The sequence below is a fragment of the Myripristis murdjan genome, chromosome 24 (assembly GCF_902150065.1).
Source record: "Myripristis murdjan chromosome 24, fMyrMur1.1, whole genome shotgun sequence".
Classification (NCBI taxonomy): Eukaryota; Metazoa; Chordata; class Actinopteri; order Holocentriformes; family Holocentridae; genus Myripristis; species Myripristis murdjan.
The window spans coordinates 21937792-21960824 of NC_044003.1; the positions used below are offsets into that span (position 1 = coordinate 21937792).

Sequence of the window (23033 nt, forward strand, 5' to 3'; positions counted from 1 at the left end):
CTCAGACAGCAGTACACCGATTAAAGATACACTGGGCCTTAATGGTGGAACAGGTGGAAAATCTGTAGGCTTATAGCTACACACTTTCTGAACTTCCTGAGCAAGTTCACACACGCCTCGGTGAAGGCTTCACATATCGTCTGTGGGGGGCTAAGTGATGAAGTTGGAAGCTGCTGACACAATAATTGCTGATATCTGGCAATGAAGCTGAGAAACAGGAAAAGACTTCTCTGTGAAACAAAGTGGGAGAAATAAAGAGAGAGAGAGAGTGAGAGGGAGTGAGAAAGAGAGAGGAACATGCAGCAACCTCAGAGTGAGAGGGTGATAATTACCATGTAATCGTTAAGCACTGAGCCTGTGAGCCTCACACGACTCTCAGACGCTGCACAAAGCTACGCAGACAGTACATCTGAGGAACTGAAAAAAAAAAAAAAAAAAAAAAAAGGTGCTGCAGTTGTCGGGTGCACCAGCAGACATCCCCAAGCACCTGTTTATGGACTGAAAGTGCCTTGGTTTGAGTCCAGCTCATTTAACATTTCCCTCACTCACCAGGCTCAGTAATATCTAAACAAAAAAATCTTCTGAGGAAGGGTGGGCTTCTTGCTTTCTTTAGTAACAAAAATGTAAGAGGTAATTGCCTTTAGCACGCCTCCACAGGATCAAAAACATCAGTTTCATCTGATGGGGAATTTGGACTGCGGCTCCTCACAGAAGCATGTTCATCTTATGAGTGCCCTTCAAAGGCGTCATGGGGTTCTTCTGCTGAGAGCCCTGCAGTGGTTAAAATTAATGGCTGAAAGCCATCAAAATACCAGCCCAATTTCATCATTTCTTCAGAGCACCTGGTCTCTTCATCCCACAGCCTGCCAATCAATCACCTCACTATAGCAACTAAACACCATGAATGACATGACCGCCCAGTGGGTTAACCTATACCTCCTAATTATGAGCCCAGACTCTTGCAATTTCTACACTTCTGAAAAGTAAAGAGACAGACTGGTTCATTTAAAAATGTGTGTGTGCACAGCTAAAGTGTTAAAAGTCTATTAGCCACAGCAGAAATCTGACCAATGTAGACCCTATCAGTTCTATCCGTCCGTCTCTTGAGGGAACAGTCAGAAATGTCTATGGTTCACACACTGAGTTGAAATTATCCTGTTCATCTGCTCCTTATCTCTGAAAAAGCACCCTCCTGTATGTGTGAAAATCTCAGTGTAACAAGCCATTTAGTCTCATCTTCAGTGTTAAAGTCTTGTTAAAGCCTTTTTTAAAAAAAAAAAAAAAAAAAAAAAAAAAAAAAAACTGCCTGGTTAATCAACTTGTATCCAGAATTTTCTTCAATGAAGTGTCATTTTCTTGATACTAGTGGGCTGATCTGTAATACTGTGCCTTTGTGTCAACATATTCATATGGTGAAACAACAACAACAACAACAAAAAAAAAAAAAAAATCCTGAAACAATTAAAACTTGCCAGGGATTGGGAGGGGGTTGGGGTTATTATCTCATCCCACAGGCAGATTTTTGACAGACCTTGATGATGACCCTAAAAGGGGCTAGTCCTAGAAATCCAAATGTGTTTCTATCAGTTGCATTATGGAAATTTCACAAGATATCCATCTGCTGCATTTTGAAATCTCACTCCATGATGCAACGGACACACACATTCCAGAGCAGCTGGTGGCGGTAATACACCTAAAACACTGGTTGCCTATTGCTGTTAAAATAGGCACACTGCCAATACTTTTCGCAGTGTGACGGAGTTTTATTATCTTTTACTGTGCTGTTAATTAATTAATTGAATATTTCAGTGACTTATCAGGTTCACAGCATTGCACTGAGAGACAAAGAAGGGACTGGGAGGCAGAACAACACACTAAAAGAATGAGAACAATGAGAACAAAAACGACTCACCTTCCTTTTTGATCCATGCACATCTAAATTGGTCTTGTGAAGGTGGAATAGGGGAGGTATTGTACAGTATGTACTCACTGGCAGAATTGAGTGTGGAGTGGCAATGCTGTCTGTCTATGACAAATGACTTGTTGTTGTGTGGCCTTTCAAAACGGTCCACCACACGCTGTACAAGTGCAGCAATTTACAAGAGCCATGAGAGGAGCTGATGAGAAGCTGCCTATTGATTTCAGTCATCTTTCAGACAAGGTAAGCAAAAGAACATAACCCTGTGAAAATGTGTGCGTCTGCTCACGTGCACAACACAAACTAAAAGAGCATATGCAGAAGCAAGCCCCTGCATGCATTTTATAACAGAAATTGCCAGTGTGACCATACACACAAGGGCATACATATTAAAGTGCGAATGGTGATATCAATCAAATGTATACTGTGGACTGCAAGAACATTGGATAAAAGCGGTATTTTGCATGTACAGTGTACTAAACTATGGAATAATGATTTCAACCAACCAAGCTCTGACAAGTAGGCTTCACTGAAAAGAGGTGAATATAAAAGGCAACATGTTCCTTGGATTTTCCTTGACTTCTTGTTCTCCTGAGAGCCACAAATTCATGGCTGGTTATGGATTGATCTAGCCTCATCTGGACCTTTGAAAACAAGTCCAAGTCTGAAACTGTGTTCACACATTAGCACAATGCTGCAAAGAAAAGCATCAAAGAGGAAGGTCACCTGATCATTTGATCTTTGATACTTAAAGACGGAAAAAAAGAAATAGAAACTGAGGGACACAGAGATTAACAGACTGTGACATACCGGGAAGAAGACGACAGAAAAAGAAAAGAAATATCTCTGTTGCAAAAGAAAGCATGCGTGTGAGGTGCACTTACTTGGGCATTGCAGGTATTGATCGGGTGATTTGTATGTGTTGCTGGTACTTCTCAAATGTGTCTAGGAACATGTGTTGATGGATGTGTCTGTAGTTGGGCTTGCAGCCTGTGAGGGCCAGGGTGGAAGCTGGGAACGCTCTGTCAGCCTCAAGGTTACCCGCCTGGCCCAAAACAGATGGATGCCCCTCGTCCTAACTGTCTGTAATGTGTTCAACTCAATCATTCTCTCTCTCTTTCTCTCGCACTCGCCTGCTCTATGCTTCTCACTCTCTTTCTTTCTCCTTTCCCCCCCATCCGTATCGTCCTCCCCGCTCTCCTGTAGACAGTTTGGAGAAAGTCTGAGCACTGTATATGTATCGAGAGACAGCAGTTGAAGCTGCAGATGTATTTATCACACCAGAAAAATGTCTACATCTTCTCCCAGGGTGCAACAACAAGGATGTATAGCGGCTCAATTTAAAAAATAAAAATATTACGTTTTGTTACCACACACGCACACACACACACACACACACTCACATACATACATAGATACTGACACTCACAAAGAGAAACATCCCCTACTCTCCCACTCCCTCTCTCATTTTACATTCTCTTTCTTCTGGCCCTGGGGCATTAGGGCTCCACAGCACCGCATATATCTAATTATACCGCAGCTCTGCGCACGGCGGTGACACATCGATTGACACGAGCGACATCCAGTCTTATCGCGGTGACATGATGCGGAGCTGGGCAAGCATCATTAGCCTGATCAGCCAATGGCGATGCAGCTTGTTAGAACCCCAAGGGCTGGACATAGAACTGTGACTCTAATATAGATATCATAAGACAGGGAGAGAGCATGATAAAGAAATACAGAGAGAGAGGAGATAGAGATATATTATAGACCTTTAAGGAAGAACTTTGTCGATGTGTTGTGCGCGTATCTGTGTGTGAGTGTGTTTTGGCAATTTTACACATTCTCCCCTGAGGTAGAGCTACATAACAAAAGCAACATTTCCCTCAAAGTGTCAGACATCAACCTACATCTTTCTTCATCTGTGTCTTGTTCCAGTGCCGCTTTACTGCAGCCACCTGTCAAAATGTCTTGTCAGCTAGATAAGTGTTTTGGGTCATGTGATCATGATCCATCAGTCACATAAGCATCTGCTTGTTTGCCTTGTCAGAGAAGTGTCATACCACATGCCCATCTCATAAAATATTCCAACCATCAAAGTCAGATTGTTTCGATGTATGCTTTTGGAATAGGTTATGCCCCCAAAACACTCTCTGCAGGGCTCCCTCTCTTCTGGCCCATTTCTGAACTACCGGTGGTATTTATAGACTAATATTCTCATACTTCTTTGCTCCACTTATGAGCCCTCTTTAGCCCACAGGTATACAGGTAAACCCGGTAGAGCTAATGCAGGAATAGAAATTCAGGTTGAAGCCTATACTGAATATATTAAGTCACATAGCCTAACTGAGGTAATATAACTGCACCTCGATATGTTGTTTTTTATTGCTGTTTACTCAGAGCTGCTATTTCTGTAAATGATACGGTTGTCAATATTGTTCAATTTAATGATACAGACTTGTCTCGATAGGAACTGCTAAGAAGTTGAATTCCTAGTTTAAGATTTATTTAAAACAGTACCCTATTTTGGCTGTCCTCTATATCTCCAAAGACCCACATACACTCTCTAGCATCATCTGTCACCTACCAACAGCAAGTGGAATGACTATCTTCTGGCTATCTTGTGTTCTCCTTTATATATCATTTTAATTCTATCACAGTGTTACTCAGTAATGTTTTGTCTTTTTTGTTTGTTTGTTTGTTTGTGTGCTTTATAGTGATACACCAACTTGGGGGCGCCCTGGTAGCTCATTGGATAAGAGCGCACACCACTTGCTAAGGCTGAGTCCTGATCACAGCGTCCTGGGTTTGAATCCGACCTCAGGCCATTTTGCTGCATAGCATCCCCTCTATATCTCCCCTGCCCCTCCTGTCTCTCTCTACTGTGACTGTCAAATAAAGCAGAGATGCCAAAAAATATTCTTAAAAAAAGCGATATGCCAGCTTAAACTAAGCTAAATTATAATGAAAGAATGAATCAATCAGACTTATTTGTATAGCACTTTTCATACAAAGAAAATGCAACACAAAGTGCCTCATACAACCCCCGCCACCCTCCACACACGCACACGCACACGCACACGCACACGCACACGCACACGCACACACACACAGGAACCTCCCTCCCCTCATCCAGTCACCCACACCAAAGCAATCGTTAAAAGTGGAACAGGAACTGGAAACGAGGAAACGCCATCGTATGTGAAGAAACACCAGAAGCAAGATAAAAATTCAAGGTGAAGATAAAAGAAAATCAATCAGTTGATAAAACTATAAACAGCAGGTAAGAAATGAGTAGATAGTAAATTGTTAAAAGGAAAATAAATCAATAGATAGTAAATCAATGATGAATGAATTAATGAATGCACTATATGGTTTGCAGGTGGGAAAACTTAGTTCTTTCTGGTGGGGCAACCCTGATAAACTCAGTGGTGGAATGGAAGTAACTCCCAGTAGAAGCACATTTAAGATTTAACATTTTTACCATCAAAAAACTAAATTTTGAGGTTGGATTTAAATATACTTGTACCCACTGTAGTTTTCCTTTTAAAACACTTGATTTTGTTGACATTCAAAATTTCTTGCCAAAAAAAAAAAAAAAAAAAAAAAGTTTCTGTCCTTGAGGCCTACTGAACAGGATGAATGCATTTCATATCTCAAAAAAAAAAAAAAAAAATGAAATCCTCACTTTCAAATATTTTGAATGTTGCATTGTTAACAGTGTCTTGTGTAATATCTCACCTCCACAGCATGTCATTTAACACAAACACATTTCAAGTTGTTAAATGCTTATTCAGCCTGTTTGGAATAACAATATGATAGCAAACTAAAAGTGTCCATGAAACTAAAGATTGTTTTTTACATTTGGTTTTTAGGTGAGAGAATCTGCAGTGTGTAGCTGCTACTGCTTTCGCTTTCACTCTAAACCTCAGTCATTTGTTGCATGTATAGTGTGCAGCCTAAAATGTGTGTATACCTTGTTTCCTATGGCTGTGACTTGACATGATAGATGTATGGAGCTCTTTTAAAATTTTTCTGTGTATGTGCTAACATAATTTGTATTCTGTAGAAAAATACAGTCTAACTATGATAAATGCTTGAAGCTCGAAATTAGGTCTGTGTACAAATATGGACTACAATAGTCACAAAATGGTATGAAAACATCATAAAATGACAGTGTTTTCTTGCTGTAAAAGATCTACAATGATTTTGAAGAAAAAAATCTTTTGATTTGTTTCTTGTAGAGTTATATACCTCCCATCTTTTTTTTGGTCCACTTTGCTATGCCTCTCCCATGCAGATGGTAACACTGATTGTCTCCTTTGGCTGAGAAAGTTGTCTATGTATTATGGCTTGAGGTTGCCACCTATACATCTGTGCCCAGCTGAATCCAAGCCAAGGCCCATGGTTCCCTGGGTTTGCTTGGCAAGCTTTAGCCAACTAACCCCCCGCTGAACACCTGTTATGCAGCCCCAGCCAGCCAGCACTACTTAATCCCATTTACAGAGACAGCAGGTTAAATTATTCAGCATTCCAGTGAGGTGGTCTATCGATACAACCCATCACATCTACAGCGCTGTGCACATAGCAGTGTCACTTGTTCATTTTCCAAGCCGCTAATCCTAATTAGGGTCGTAGGGTGCTGGAGCCTATCCCAGTGCTCACTGGGCAGAAGGCGGGGAAACACCCTGGAGAGGTCGCTAGTCCATCATGGGAAAGACACTGAGAAAAGTTCACACACACATACATATTCACACCTAATGAAATTTAGTATCTTCATCTGACTTACATGTCTTTGGACTGAGGGACGAGACCGGAGCCTCCAGCAGAGACTCACACGGACATGGGAGAACTTGCAAACTCCAAGAATCAAACTCTGGACCCTTATGCAATGATGTGACAGTGCCAACAACTGCACCACCATGCCATGGCACAAATGTGTACTTTCCTGTTCATGCCACAACTTTCAGTCATCCTTGACACCATGTAAAATTAAATATTGCCATTGCATGCTCTTTTTTTTTTTTTTTTTTTTTGCAGATTTTCTATCTTGTACTAGAAAAAGAACTAGAAGAACTACAGGAGAGCTTGGTCTCTTGTCTACAACTTCCACTGCACCCTATCAACTCCCTCTTCCCTCAGTCTTTTCCCAAACAAGCCTAGAAGAAATGGCTACAAGGCGAATGCAATGATTATTTTCTTATAAACAGCAAAGGAGGCAATGTTGCTGTTGTGCTGTCATTTATGTAAGCAGGCGCGAGGCAGTTAGGCAGATATGGGTACAGAGCTCTGAGCGCATCTTGAAAAGTAAATTAAGGACGTTGGGTTTTGCAGGGGGTTGGTGGGGATCATTGCCCTGATAGAGAAATTCATCACAAAATCCATCTGAGCAATTATGGATGTCAACAACAAACTGATGAACAGCTTCTCCTGGCTCCCGCCTCTCTCCCTCTCTCTCGCCTCTCTCTGTCTTTCTCTCTGTTTGTTTACTATGTTCCTGACTGTCGAACAATGCAGCGACCTTTGCAGAGATAATTCTATTACGTAAGTTGAGTAATTGCTCTGGATGTGGAAGAAGAGTGGCCGCTGCTCCTCGCTGTTTGGCCCACAGCTCCTGTGTCCTTGGGTTTAAATGAAACTCAGAGGTAATCACAGAAACAGGAAGAGAGAAGGGAGGTCAAAAAACAGAGGGAGAGAAAGAGAGACAGGCACAAGTAGGGAAGGGTTAGATCGAGAGAAAAGGAGAGAGGAGAGGAGCAAAAGACAAAGGGGAGATGGGGATGAATATGAGACGACAGGGGGATGGAGATGAGCATGACAAAAGCAGTGAGCCAGAACCAAGCAGGATGAAAATGCTATAAAAAGAGTTCCCCCTCCTCCTTTTTTTTTTTTTTTTTTTTTTTTTTTGAAACAGCACTGGGCACAGCATGTACCTCAAGATTATCCAAGTGGCTCCTAGAATGGCCTGTGTGCTGCAAAGAGCCCTGTAAATTTCCTTTGTGTCTTGTTCCCATAAGTAAAGGTGTGCAGTCACAAAGTGCAGGCTGCAGGGGTACACAGGAATAAATGGAAGGAGTGCAGACACTTCTCGCCTCCCCACTTTTTCTTTTTTTTTCGTCTTTTCTTTCCGCCACCTAGAGCTTTGCTAGCTACAATGGAGATGTGTGGAGAGGGCACACAGGCTTGAGGCTAACAATCCGCAAAGCTGGAGCAGTGAAAGGCTTCACAGGCAGAAATGTTCACTTTACTTTGTTCGAGTTTCTTCATTTGGACAATGGATAGAGATGGAGTCAGAGAAGCAGACAATTACTGATATTTGCTGCCAGCTATCTGAGCAAGAGACAGAGAAACAGAGAGGCTCCACTCCCACATTGTTAATTAGAAACTCTCTCACACGGTGCTGTGCTCACTGAATAAAAGACACAGTCATACACACACACACAGAGACACACACACATGCAGACAATGAGTACACTTCTTTCATTTTTTATCAAACTACTTCAGTCGAACAATAACATTGTTGGCGATATGATTGCATTGTACTACACTGGATTTTGCATTGTTTTGGAGATTGCACGATATTCTCTCTAAGATCAAGAACAGTAGAGATTGGATGGGTGGTGTGTTTGCAGAAAAATAGATAGAGAAAGAAAGAGAGAGAGAGAGAGAGATGTACGAGAGGGAGAGCAGTATAGGAAAATAAGAGGAAAGCTGATTTCATGCTCGGGGGATTGCATCTCATTTTCTCCTAATGCGGAGGCCAGTGTGCGGTCCTGGTTGTGGTCTTACTGCCACCTACTGGTTTCAGTCAGTACTGAAGCCTCACAGGACACACAAGCTGTCATGTTCACACTCAGCACAGAGGCACAGAGGCGGATTAGGTCAGCTTGTGAGAAACAAGCATCTTGGGCTGCCAAAAAAAAAAAAAAAGTATGCCTCTGTGCTTTTTTTTTTTTTTTTTATGTAAATGTATAATTTCACTAAAATACTTCAGAGCTGAACTGCCCTTTATCTCCCTTTCCACTCTTTTAATCACTATTTATGTATGTGTTAATTTATTTATATTTTAATCATTGTTTCTGCCACAGGGGAAAATGAAAGAACTGGATGGCAAAACTGGCTGATAAAACCACAAATAAAGAAAAGTACATCAATTAAAGGGCAGTAACACTCCCACAAAAACAGTGTACTATTACACTATGCAGGACAACATCCCAAAACAAGGAGCAAGAGAATTTAAAAACTTAAAAATGTGATGTCATGGAGAAGTAAAATAAATTACCACCAGTGCAAAATATGTCAGAAATATATCCGTGCCAATACAAAATCAATGAAACCTCCCATCAGTGAGGTGTTCAGGGCAACCCTGCCAGCTGAATGGTAGCAGGGCTTCTCATTACTAATTAACACAAAAACACAGAGCTCCCATCACCAAGAGAGAACTGGTGTCAATTACTTGCCCCAAGTGACAAGCACTGCCTGGGATGATCTTTCACACAGAAAGACATGAGGGAGACCAAGGGCAAAGAAAGAAAGAAAGAAAGAAAGAAAAAGAAAGAATATGTCACACACTTTTGCAGACACCCCAGCAATTTGACAGAGTATCTATGTGGCAGTAGTAGCAGGGTGTAACATCAGAAAAGTCTGGATGATTAGGGGATGCCAGTGTTCACAGAGAGCAGCTCTCCTAACAGCCTCCACCACCTCATTAGTCTGGCCCATGCAGCAGTATGCCCCCGCTATTAACCGCTAAATGAAAGACCGCCAGCCATGATTACTGAGGGGAAGTCCCCTGTCGTCATGGGAATAAGAGATCCCTGCACACGCACACACATACACGCATGCACACTCACGCGCGCACACACGCAGATAAACTCACCCTCTGACTTCCATGATAGCGCTTTGAAGGGCGTTTATGAAAAGGCGTTTGAGGCAGAAGTGGATATTTTACACATCGTCAGTCACAGTGGTTGACTCAAAGCCCAAGATATCAAGGCCGGGGACATCAAGCAAACCTGTTGCAACAAATTGCCTGCACTGCAGCAAAACAACCTCGCTCTCCAGCAACTGCCACAGACTCTGAGTCGCTTCAACTCAAGATCACATGGAGCTTTCAACGCCACTTTCATGCAGCAAATCTGACAAGACTTCGGTGAAACCGCTTCATGTACACTCACCGAAGCATCTCCACGACTCAAAGAAATGTACTTGTAGTCACTGAGTGGTGCCCCCTAGAGTGGATGTCAATGCTCCACTAAGTGCAACCAAAGTGGGTATACATTTGTGTGTGTTTAACTGCTGTAAGTTGTCCATTTTTGATTGAGGAATGTGTGTGTAGCATGTATTTTAGGACTGAATGAATGCACATGTGTGTTAATGTATGTAAGGTGACAAAATCTTAAACCCAATGGTACTCACGGTCGTTGCAATGAGTCCCTGTGTAAGATGTCATGGTGCAGTCGCATGTGAAATTCTCCCACTGCTGGATACACACGCCCATGTTGGCGCAGGAATCCTCCTGGCAGGTGGTACTTGGGCCTGGAAAAGGGAGAGAAAGGGAGAGGGAGAGACGGAGGGAGAATACCACAGGTACAATGTCAAGAAACAATAGCAGGTGCTACTGAACTTAAACCTTGCAGGACCCATGCAGAAGAAATGCACTCTAGAGAGACGTATACAGCATGTGTGCCTAGAAGAAAGAACAAGGAGCAGACAGTGCCACCGCAGGGCGCCCAGCCTGTAGTGTAACTCACTTAAACAATCTGGCAAACCTTGTTTCAAGCTGAGTAAAGCGGTAATCACACAGGCAAGCCAAAGCGGACACGCCAGGTTTTCTTTTGGTTTCAGAGGATAAACAGCACGCATCGCACGCAGTGGGAGCCCAGTGACATTTGAAGTTTGGCCCAGTGCAGCTTCAACATGCCACCGTTTGACTGGGTTATGTACGGTGGCATTGCAAACTGGCTGAAGTGAGCGCTTGCTAGCTAGTAAGGCTGGGTAATATTGTTGAAATCACTATCACAGTACTCAACAATCTCAACAAACTGATGAACTCAACTTTAGGTTTCATTCAAACCCCCCCTAAAATTAAGAAATATATTTCTATATATTCCGTAAAATGCTCCATGCCTAATTTTAATAAAAGTAAAAATGTATTTGTTAACATCTGTTTAGATAGCAGAATTGTGTCACAATATCCCCAATTCATCATATCACCACAATATAATTCCACTAAAAGACAATAAACAATTAAAATTAATGATTGCCCAGCTCTACTTGCTAGCACTAACAAATAGAGCACATGAGGCACATCCTGATCTGCATTTAAAACATGACACTGCAGAGGCCTTGGACCCCTACATCTTGGGCTGCCGTGACGTCTTGTGATGGCACTGTCAACATCCCATAATCCCCTTCTTTTGACTGTGTGTGCAGGGTGGAGACGCATGCAATTTGTATCATTCCAACAGGTGGTTTGAAAAGTTTTATCCGAGTAAAGCTCAGAACACTGCATTCCCTCTGTGGACAAGCAACACGAGACAGAGAGAGAGAGAGAGAGAGAGAGAGAAAAAAAAAAAACCTTTTCTTACAAAGACTCATGGCAAAAGATTCCATTAACATTGTGTGTAAGAATGGAATAAAAGCATCTCTGACTATATTCTTTCCAAACACCTCTTTCACTGTGAGACTGCACGCCGCACACTAGACACACTAGACAGACGGAATTCATGAACAGTGGAGAAGAAAATAAAAGCAAAGAACACTTGAGAACATGTAGTGCATATTCTTGAGTATGCACTTCAGTCAGAGGGAGCTGAGGAGGGTATTCAAAGTCAAACTGGATGTGTGTTTGCCATTCTCCTACACCACACATTGCTCATACTTTTGAATACTTCTACTGAGAGGGAATGCAGATAAGGACAAGTGCACAGCATAGATAACAAGATAAACAATCCCCATTGGAGTCTACATAGACACAGGAGAACACCTTATCAAAACCTCCAGATAACTACATATACAAATAAATAAAAAAAATAAATAAATAAAATACAAATAAACTGTCCATATAATGGTAGACAAATGCAAGTAAACAGTGTTTAAGAGCAATTGTCTTGCACAAGACAATGTGAAGAAGACATTTCAAGTGGAACAGAGCAAGTTTGCCAGCTGAAAGTGCATTTACTGTGTAATGTACGGCAACGGTAGTCAGCCACGCATCCCCATGGTTGTGTGTGAATATGTGTGTTTCTGTATATACCCATGCAAACATTGGTGTGTTGGCGCGTACAACGCTCAGTGTGTGCAAGTGAGTATTTCACTGTGTTGGGAGTATTTCACCAGGAGGCCACTTGCTCTCTGAAAAACACTTTTTCATCTTGGTAAAACAGCAAACATGACAGGTTTTTGAAAGAATGAGAAAGAGAGAGGGAAAGGGGCTAGATACATCAGCACCACCCTGACAGTGTTTAGATGTGCAGTGACAGCCTCTTTCTCTCATCTATGTCAGCCTGTAATACATCACAACTGGCCTTTTCATACCCAAATAAAGTGTCCAACAAAGTGTCTAGCTTCTGCTTTTAGAGTCTGTCTTGCATTGTTTTCTTTTCCTGAACCTGTCTCTATGACTGGCATGTATAGGTATTATCTGAACTGCACATAGTGGATAATATTTACCGTTGTCCATCAGCTATATACTTTCTGGCTGCCATGTCACTAATTTTCCAAACTGAATGCTAAATGAACTATCCATCATCTTATCCCATCACACCGACACGATGATTACAGCAGACTATCTATCCTGTTGTGTTTACACACTGTATTTACATTCTATAACAGTGGATAACTTTATCAAACATACTCGCTCGGTGACAATACTGGGCTTGAGCTTGGAGGAGAAAATATCTCTGGCCATGTGTCTACAGGAGCTTTTTAATATTGGGGCAGCAAGGTTGAACTTTGTCAGTCTGTAATTACACCATACGCATTGGGTAACAATTTTGAAACAGTCATCATTTACTGAACTATGCTGGATATATAGGTAAAAGTTAAATTTTATGTAATATTCAAAGGATCAAGACAGGCACATAGCTAATAATGGTGTAACATAACACCTTGACAATATGTACTGGGCAGTGACACAAACTTCACAACTGATTTCAATTTCCTGCACAATCTCCATGAAGGTGGTCACTACTGGAATGCATGGGATCTAAATAAAAAAAATATCCAATGGTTTCCAGATTAATTAAATAACAAGATGGTATTTTCCCTACCTTAACAACAACGCACCACATCATATTAGTTATTACCACAAAGTAATAATATAAATGTTTCTCTCCTCTCCTCTCCTCTCCTCTCCTCTCCTCTCCTCTCCTCTCCTCTCCTCTCCTCTCCTCTCCTCTGCTCTCCTCTCCTCTCCTCTCCTCTCCTCTCTCCTTTCTTAAGCACCACAGAACACAAAAGAGATCCAGATTCTACTGAAAGTTTAATGGCCTGGGCCTGCTTGGCTAGCTATGCAGCCAGGCAGACCACCACATGTTTATGGATAAGAAACATCCTGTCCGTTCGCATTCCAGCCCCCATACTCATTCCCTCCACTTTCATTCATGGAGGATCTGTATTCAAACCTCACTCACTGTTGCTGCTTTTGCATTTTCTGTTTTTTCCCCCCTTTTCCTCTGGTTGCCCACATCTCTTGCTTTACTTGGCAAAGGCCTCATTCTCATTCTCGTTCTCACTCTCTCCTTCTTTTTCTATCTACTTATACTTTCAGAGAGCAAGTCCCTCCTGCAGCACTGGGGACATTATTTCCATGGTGACACCTATGATGCATTACACATAGCAGTCTTTCAGGCAAGCAGGCCTCCTAGAGGCGGAGTTGAACCCTCTACCTTGCAGGTCGGCTTTGGTGAAACCAACTTTGTTAGCGCAGAAAGAAAACAACAAACAGAACAGAGCAGAGCGGAAAACAAGAGTAAAGGTTAGTGAAGGACCATTGGTGTTAGTGTGCTTAAAAAAACTTGTACAAGCTTTTTCAGTTCGACACAGGGCAAAATGGGGCAAGGACATTTATTAGTGTGTACACTTGTCATATTACTTGATGTTTCAGGTGTGACTTTTTGCTTTAAATATCCTAAGCAAATTATTGGTCATAAAGGCTACTGGTTAGTGCATCTCTGTACTGTCAACAGCAGATATGTTACTGCCATGCACTTTGACCAGTCCAAAGCAAAGTCATGACAAAGGCTGCTGTGTCTGGGTACATCTTAGTCTTCTACTGCCCTCTAGAGGAATTATCTGCACCACACACAGACAGCTCCACAAGCACTGTGTCTAGACACAGTGATGTAGACGAGGAAGAAATAATTACTTTATTGAACACTTGATGTGTTCAGTTAGTTTTGGCATTCACAAGTGAAAAGACTATCCAATATGGCTGAAAACAGCCTTGAATCAAAGATGGCAGTCTGCACTTCCTGTTAACATGACTTGGAAAGGTTTAGGGAGCTGAAGAGGGAATAGGCAGCAGGTGAGAGGGGGCGTGAATGTAAGTAAGGGGTGGGTTATCACAGTGACAAATCCAAATTCTCAGTCCAACAGTGTAGTGCACCTCTATAGCCTTTTTAAACAGCATAAGAAGTTTAGCTGTCCTAAAGGGTTATTTTTTTTAATCACTCAAAAAGCTGCCTTGTGAAATAATCAATAATTTAGAAGGCGTAGCTTTCTTTACCACACTGCATCACCGTGTGACGGAAAGATTTCTCAATTTGATGTTCAGCTGTTAATACAGTCAGCCTGCAGATCCTGATGCAGCATGGAATGCTAACAAGGCTGACAAATTTTGAGCTATTTCCCCTATGATGTGACAAATATCTGGCAAAGTCAAAAAAATAACTAAGTAGGAATTAAATTACCAAGCTCTTTAGGGCTACTGAGGTGTACCCTAATTAAAATGATTGGTACTGTAACATCTCCCTGCAGATTATGTTGCTGATGTGTGGAGCTGCTTTTATCTCTTTTGGTGCGAGTCCAAGTCAAGTCGAGTCTGTAGTCACTTGAGGCAAGTCTCAGTTTGAGTCAAGTCTCAAAGCTGTCAGATTAAAAGGGAGTCAAGTTCAAGTCAAGTAATAACTCCTGATTTTCACAACCTGAGTCTATAACCTCAAACAAAGGTCAAAAACACATTGAGACTGTAGAAATATAATTGCAAACAATTTCACAGCCTGTTGTTAGATATCACCTTTTGTATGCATGTGGGGGAAAAAGTACAGAAATGTATCTGAATGTGTGAATTTCATGTGTGAAATTAAAGCTTATGAATATGTGAAGAAAAGATGTGAGAACAAATAGAATTTGCAGACATGTAGAAAGCGTTCTGTGAACATGCGAATAAGATGTGTGCATGAATTATTTTGTCTGGTCAGTTCTGCAGTAAGACACTGGTCAGAATGTGTGATTGTAACTTTTGTCATGCACAAGGATTACAATTTCTCTTTTCTACACATCTGCAAATTCTGTCTGTACAAATCCTTTTCACGCAATGACAGAATTTTAAAAATAGAGCATATTTAGAACAATATTTAAAAGATATTTAGAAGGTTGGACAAACTCATGCATACAAAAGGTGATTAATAACCACACACTGTGAAATCGTCTGTGAATATCAATTCACAAAATCTTTTTGACCCTTGTTTGAGCCATTACAAGTCCAAGGGTGTATTTGGAATGGGCAACCTGCATACTATGTGTTACAGTGAGTATATACTGCAGATAACATATTCAAGCGATCATTTGTAATGCTATTATCAGCAGCACACTAAAGTATACTCAGTATATTAGAATACTGAAATAAACTAAAAAGTTAAGGTTAGCAGTTGCACAAGCTAATATACTAGCAGGTCCACTGAGGCCTGTGAGCAGTTTTAACAAAACATTTATTCTGAATACAAATACGAATTAGTTACAAGCATGTCTAATGGTATTCATCCATTATTTGATTAGAAAAACATTCGCCATTTGCATTTACACTGGTCTGGCACATGAACAGCTGCACTTTACACCTCTTCCATCTGCGCTGCCCACTGCCTTGTACTGACTAGTTGCTCTGCAAACAGCCCACAGGGTGGTGCCATGGCCTCAAGAAAAGTTAGCCACTGCAGATCACATGGATGAAAAGACCATGCAGCTACCCTTTTCTCACCAACTTATTAGGGAAAAAATTGATTTTGGTGGAGGTTGTAGAAGCTTTGGCAGCAGCTACACTGCATTTCTCTACATCAATGTAATATGAGGCAGATAAACTGTGTTTAGTAACATCAGCAACATACTCAGTTGTTCCATATTTAAGATGCACCAGAAAATTCCTCACACATTGCATACTCATTTCACATCACTTGCAGTATATTAAGTATGAGTAGTTCCCCATTCCAAACACAGCCTGAAGTCTCACGTCTGAAGTCTGCAGCTCTGCTTTTCGGATCAAGGCCATCTGTACCTTCACAGCCACGTTCAATCTGCCCGCTGCGGAACAGGGCATCATTGATGAGGTCAGGCAGACGGCCGTTGAGGTCAACAGAGGCCAAGCAGCCCTGGAAGCCCTCCCGAGACACCACCAGCTTAGGCAGGTTCTGGTACATGTTCGGTCCCAAGCCTCCAATGAACAGGTCACCTATATGGAGAGAGTTGACACGGGGTCAAATGGAAATGCAGATGAGTGAGATAAATGGACAGATGGAAAATATTATCATGCTGAAATAACGGAAGAAGCTCACATCATGGAATCAGAGTTTTAAATAAGGCTGGAAAGAAAGACTGACATTAAGTATTAATTTTTAAAAATTATTCTGATTCGGATGTCAACCTAATTTCAAAGCATTTCAGTCATAACCATTATCATAATATCATGACCTTACCAACAAAGCATGCCATTTAGGAGAAATCGACTCTTGATATTCTTGACATACTGAGTCACGGAGATTAGGCTTTGTTCTCAAAATAGATGTGAAGCGTTTTGAAGCAAAACACTTACAAGCGCTGCCAAAAACAACACTGATGCACACATCGCAATCACTCAGCAATCATTTACCACCATATGGCACGATGCATGTTGAGGATAAAAAGCCACTGGTGTAATGGTGACTGAGTGCTTGTATTTCTAAAGATGTGAGGATACTGCTGAGGATGTGCGTATGTTGTTGAGATGGTGAGATCCATTGTGTCCCACGTCATGTGTCCCCAGTATCATGTCATCTAAAAAACATGGACGTGTTACCTTTGAGGTCAAGGTTCTTGGCTCCGTTGACGTTCTGGGTGACTGACTTTGTGTCCACTTTGAGGGTATGTGTGTTGGAAGCGTCTCGTGTGATCACCACATTATGCCATTGATTATCGTTCAGCGGGTTGTCGCTGTTCCCCTTCAACAAACTGGGCCCGTTCCCCAGGTCAAACACATAATGGATAAACCTGGCAGAGGTGACAAAGAAGCGCAGCAGATTTACAAATCAGAGTTCATGCTGTAAATTCTACATTTTCCCCATGATTAATCTCTTAATTACATCATTAAATGCTGAATGGCTTCTTGCTTCTATGAAATCTGCCACATCACTCTATAAATACATTAACAGTGAGAAATATCCAAATATGTAAGTGTTAAGGCTGTGTTCCCTGTGCTGTTTGTCCCTTTTCCTCTCCTGCCCTCTCTGTAGCTCCGCCCAGGAGGTGTGAATGTCTAACTGCTCAACAAGGTGCACCTGGTCCTGGGAATATGGTTTTTTGTGTCTTTGGCTTAGTGTTGTATGTCTCTTTGTTAATAAATCCTCATGGTTGTTTTTTTTTTTTTTTTTTTTTTTTTTTTTTTTTTAAAGGTGTTGTTAGTTTTACTTTGGGTAAATGGTGGAGTGTTGTTGGCCCCGTAGAGCTGCCTGAGGCTGGGGCATAACAGTAACATGACAAATGAAAACCACAATGACTGAAAAAAAAAAAAGAATGACTTATTCGGATAGCATCTTTCTTAACAGCATGACAAAGGGCTTCACAAATTAATCTAAAATACAGTGGATAAAATAACAAAATAAAATGGAACAGGGAAAGGTCAGGAAATGGAAAAGAGGAACAGAAAATTAAAAGATGAGCTATCTAGACCAGAGGACAAAAAACCAACACTGAAAGCAAATCACTGACTTTAGGGTATCACAAAGGCTTTCTTATAAATAGGGGTTGATGAGGACAATACAAAACCAATTTTCCTCATACTTTTCCAAGCCATTTTCTGCACTTTCCAAATGCATCAAGACTTGGAGATTACCATTTACTATCCTATACACTTCCAGACTGTATGCCCCCTGCCAGAAATTAGTAGCCATTAGCCCAAGCAGCAGGTCCAGTTCTTGTCTCAACACACACACACACACACACACACACATAGACAAACACACAAAGCATAAAGCATACATAGCCAGAGGGGTTTGCTGCCTCGATCAAAAGCATTTCAGCAGTGAAAAGTATTGGATATGCTACTAGTCATCATGCTGCTGTTGTCAGAATGGGACAAAGTGACAAGGAAAACCACTTAAGAACTATCATGGGCACATCAAAAGAGACTTTTCTTTGGTATACCAACGTAATTGTTTCCCCCTACGTGGAGACCTAAAAGTAGATAGAGAGTGTTTGTGTTGTTTAGTGGAAAGAACAAGGAGGCTCAGGTGGATTGAGTGGGTGTAGAGAGAAAGTGCTGTGGTGTCTCCAGTAAATAAAGCTTTTGCATGTGTGTAATGTGTGTGTGTGTGTGTGTGTGTGTGTGTGTGTGTGTGTGTGTGTACTTCTATGTGCGTGCATCCATGAGTGCCTGTGTGTCTTCTTAGTGTATGTTGGTGCACTCTTGTGTGTCTGATCTAATATCTTTTAAACCGAAAAAGTCATTCAGCCTCCCTCTTTTGCCTACACACTTAATAAAGATACTTTTATAAAGGATAACAAAAAAAGGCTTTGCTTCAACAGAGATTTTTAGGTCCCCTCAAGCTTAAAAGGGGAGGCATGGTGATCTGAGATCAAAGGTCGGGTCAGGAGCACTAAATTTACATTGGCTTAGAAAACCAAATAAGATCCCGTCAGTGCTGCTATTCCAAAATGCTTTAAGGTTCCCTAAACTGCAAAGAGCCGAGGACTACAACAGCCGTCATCACCATCATCATCATCCTCCTGCTCACCCTTTGACCAGCTCCACAGCAATAAAGTCATTCCCGTCTCCGCTGTTGAAGATGATGAACCCGTCCGGCGAGGTGGTTTTGAACTGAAAGAAGAGGTGCATGGTGGTGTAGGCCTGCAGGGTGGCCAAGCCCAGGTAGCTGCCCTTGGTCTTGAAAGTCACGGGGTCAGCGATGATAGAGCGCATGCCGAAACGAGCATTGAGCTCGCAGAAGTCGATGTCTCCGTTCTTGCACATGTCGATGTACAGCATGCCGTTGAACTTGAGGCTCTGAGGGTAAGGGGAGGTTGGAAGAAAGTCTGGTTAGAAAATGACTGTGAAACTATAATAAATTGTGCATTTATTTTATGCTATTCCTACACTTATGCTATTCCACTACCTGCTATCAGGTAGAAGTGTAGGAAAACTTTGAAACACTAGTGATATCAAAAACAAATCCTGGTATAAAATAAGCAATGTGTGCAAAATGTGAGCGTCATAAATAGTCTTTAGATTGTTGTATCCTGATGAAATGCAGTGCATGGTATCATGTTATGTACAATGGACTTTAATATTATGAATTAAGAATGGATTATGGACTCAACACTACCTGCAGATGTCCAATAAAGGAGGAGGGGGCAGAGGAGACAAAGCGCCTCTCAGTCAGGATGCCGGTCTCCAAATTGTGGAACTCGAGACGGGTGTGGTCGCCCGCCATCTGACCTGTGACGGCAGAGAGAAGAGAACAGAACAAGAGACAGAAGCAGATGAAGGAGTTGAGGGGAAGGGAGAGAAGAGTATACCAAAATCTCAAAGGTTTTGAGATTTGATAAAATTTAAGAATGGAGTTTTGCTTCATGCCACATTGATTTAACAGTCCCACCAGTGCAAGCAGTAAGTACAACTATAAACTGACATTAATGAACAAATACAAATACAGCCTGTCAAACAAATGAATTGGACAGTATGTCATTTTGCCAATATAATCAGCAGATATTGGCCTTTCATTCACACCAGCAGGCAGTTAATGTCGTCCCCCTGTGGTATGATGGATATAATGTGGTTTGTTTGATTATATATTAATGGAATAACTATCACTGTTCCACTGGTTGTCTGCACAGATCAGATTGCATACATGTATTATTACATTGATTTTTAGTTTGGGTTTCAGTGGAAATGTACAGGATCCTATGGTCTAAATGCTGTTTTAGATCTTTTTTTTATACCTTGCCAAGAATAAAGTCTGAAGGAAACACTTAAAACCTGTAATATTTTAGTATAAAAATAGTCACTTTTACAGATATTGAATACTGGGATGAAACACTGGCTGTTGACAGCTTCAATCTGACAGTCACCCATGTTAGTTGCACCCTAAATTCACACTGAAAACTCAAAATAAATGAAATGAAATGAAATGAAGAGATAAAAGTCCTTTTGATACAAATGAATCCAAAGAGTGCATGCAACTGTAAAGTAGTAGACGATACCTTCAGCCATGTCCTCATCCACGGTGAGTTTGAAGCTTTTACCACGGCGGACCACTCGTACAGAGTGCCACTCATTGTCGTTGAGCTTTTGTCCGGCATAAAGAACCTCTGGGCCCTTGCCTGAAGAGGAGGGCTAGTTAGTCAAGGGAAAGGGGGAGGCACAACACAAACCAAATCTTTGTTTTCACAGCAGAGCAGCAGACGCTTTAGAGGAATTTATAAAGGAAACATGGCTTTGATCTTGAGCAAATATGCTCTGATCATGAATGAGTGTGTCTTTTTTTTCCTGCTTAACAGTTTATGCTTAATTGGTCATGTGTGATGTCCAAAACATTTTCTTAAACTAAGTGAGGCTGTTTATTATTGGGAGTGTGACTACAGTTCTGCCGTGTTCAAAAACACTGTCTTATTTTGTCAAACAAAGATTTGCTTTGAATATGACAACAGAGGAAAACCACATAACAACATCACAATTGTCAGTGAAATGATAATATTTGCTGTTACTCATACAAGGTCTAAACTCTGTGGGAGAGAGAAAGAGAGACTAAAACCCTGAAAGTTTTTATTGAGAGTGACTGGATCTTATCACTTTATTTAGGTTGGCCAGGGTCTGTAAAGTGAAGTACGCCTTCAAACTACCAGTAGAGGACACTATTGCCTCAATGCTGTGAGTTCCCCAAAAAGCTGCGGATGATAACTTAGCAAGAGACTACACTGCATGTTATCAGCCATAGATTAAAAGTCCCATCAACTAACGTTTTTTTTATTATCCAGTTAGTGATTTCTAGGATTTCCAGAACCAGGCTTTACATTTAGTGACTCTTGACTGGAGTTATTTAGTGATAAATGCAATGAAAATACAGCAAAGTCTCAATCTTTGTCCTCACCTAGTCAGAGCTGTAACATTCCTAACATTTGATCCTTCTGGATGTGATTGATAGTGCCAATCTCACCAGAACACACTTCAAAAATCAAGGAAATCACCCAAAACTGGATTTGATCACTTTTGCCTGAGTCTGACTTTGCCACGCAGCACACTTGTGACTTGTGCGCAAAGCTCTGGGCGATGCTGCACTCGTTTGACAGAGATCATAAATCTTTAACTTGCCATATCTGATTGATTAATTAATTGAGTGATCATTTGATTAATGGATTACATTTAAGCAGTTCTACGTGATTGATGAATTGAAAACTATTGATATCACTCATAGCCACTGATTGGAATACATCCAAAGTGAGCTACAGAGATAGACTGATCAAATCTTGAATTAATAATTATCTCCGTTCAGCCTCATAACTTCTCCATTATGTACATGTGTGTGTGTGTGTGTGTGTGTGTGTGTGTGTGTGTGTGTGTGTAAGCACCTCTATCTGTTTTTCATTCCACACATGACCTGCTGGATCATTAATTAGTGACACTGAGCAACATAATCAAAATGAACAGGCGTCTCAGATCTGTCACTCAACTGTGATTGGTCATGAACACACACACACACACACACACACACACACACACAGACCTGTTTCTCTCCCATTCTCCCCTCTCTCATTCTCTCTTTCTGACGCTTTAAGCAAATTCAAGTGATGAAAAGTAAATGACCTCTGTATGAGTAAGAGCATGTCTAATACCGCCACCACTAAAAAAAATATTCCACCTATTGCAATCAAATATATAACAAAAGCAAGGAAGATTAAAATGAAGAGGAGGACACAGTTTCAGAAAGCAAGTGAGATATACTGCAAAATACTACAGTGTAACAAACAATATGGCCAATAGAGTCTGGAAAACTCAAAGTGCAAATGCTCAGTGAGTAGCTCAAGGCATAAAGGGAGAGATTAAGAACTAGTTGTCTGAATTAATTTGAAAAACGGGGCATTTATAATGTATAGAATATATTAAGTCAGACTTGCATAACTTTGATCTTTGGCTATTACCTTTTTTTCCTCTTATCTGAGTAATCCTCTTATCAGTTCCCTGCATTCACACATTCACAGCCCTACATCTAGCACACAAGCCATAATCAAACATTGATTGAAGGAATAAGGCTCCAGAAGAGGAGTGTTGACTTACTGGTGTTACAGTTTATCCTGACACAGTCTAGATGGGGAGGGGAGAACAAGTGACAGATGAAATCGCATCCTTCAAGGTTACAGCTGCAGACATCCAAGAACAAAAAAAAGCCACCTTCCGGGGACGGTCACATGACGCCAGCGGCCATTTTAGCCTGATATGCTATTTCTCATCATTATTGCTGCATCGATAACTACCAGCCAATTTAATTCCAGACCAACAACTTTCTGAGCTACTGATGTTATAGTCAATAATACCGCACCAATACTGGTCAATACTTCTTTGGTGTGCCTTTCTGTGTCATCTCACCGGAGGTCTGCTAAAAGCATTATGTGAATATTGTTTTTCAAAAGTACTACCATTGAGTTGTTGTGG

The 23033-nt window shown here is 41.2% G+C and overlaps 1 protein-coding gene across 1 annotated transcript in view; it reads right to left on the reverse strand.

Moving 5' to 3' along the window:
- Positions 1-23033, reverse strand: part of nrxn3b (neurexin 3b) — a 302450-nt gene that overhangs the window by 158697 nt on the left and 120720 nt on the right. Inside the window, exons 10-17 of the mRNA XM_030047060.1 lie at positions 22659-22685; positions 20588-20707; positions 19711-19823; positions 19123-19391; positions 17190-17380; positions 16413-16586; positions 13810-13836; positions 10337-10456 (exon numbers count right to left, since the gene is read on the reverse strand). Coding sequence (XP_029902920.1) covers positions 10337-10456; positions 13810-13836; positions 16413-16586; positions 17190-17380; positions 19123-19391; positions 19711-19823; positions 20588-20707; positions 22659-22685 — 1041 coding nt within the window. The remainder of the gene's footprint in view (positions 1-10336; positions 10457-13809; positions 13837-16412; positions 16587-17189; positions 17381-19122; positions 19392-19710; positions 19824-20587; positions 20708-22658; positions 22686-23033) is intronic.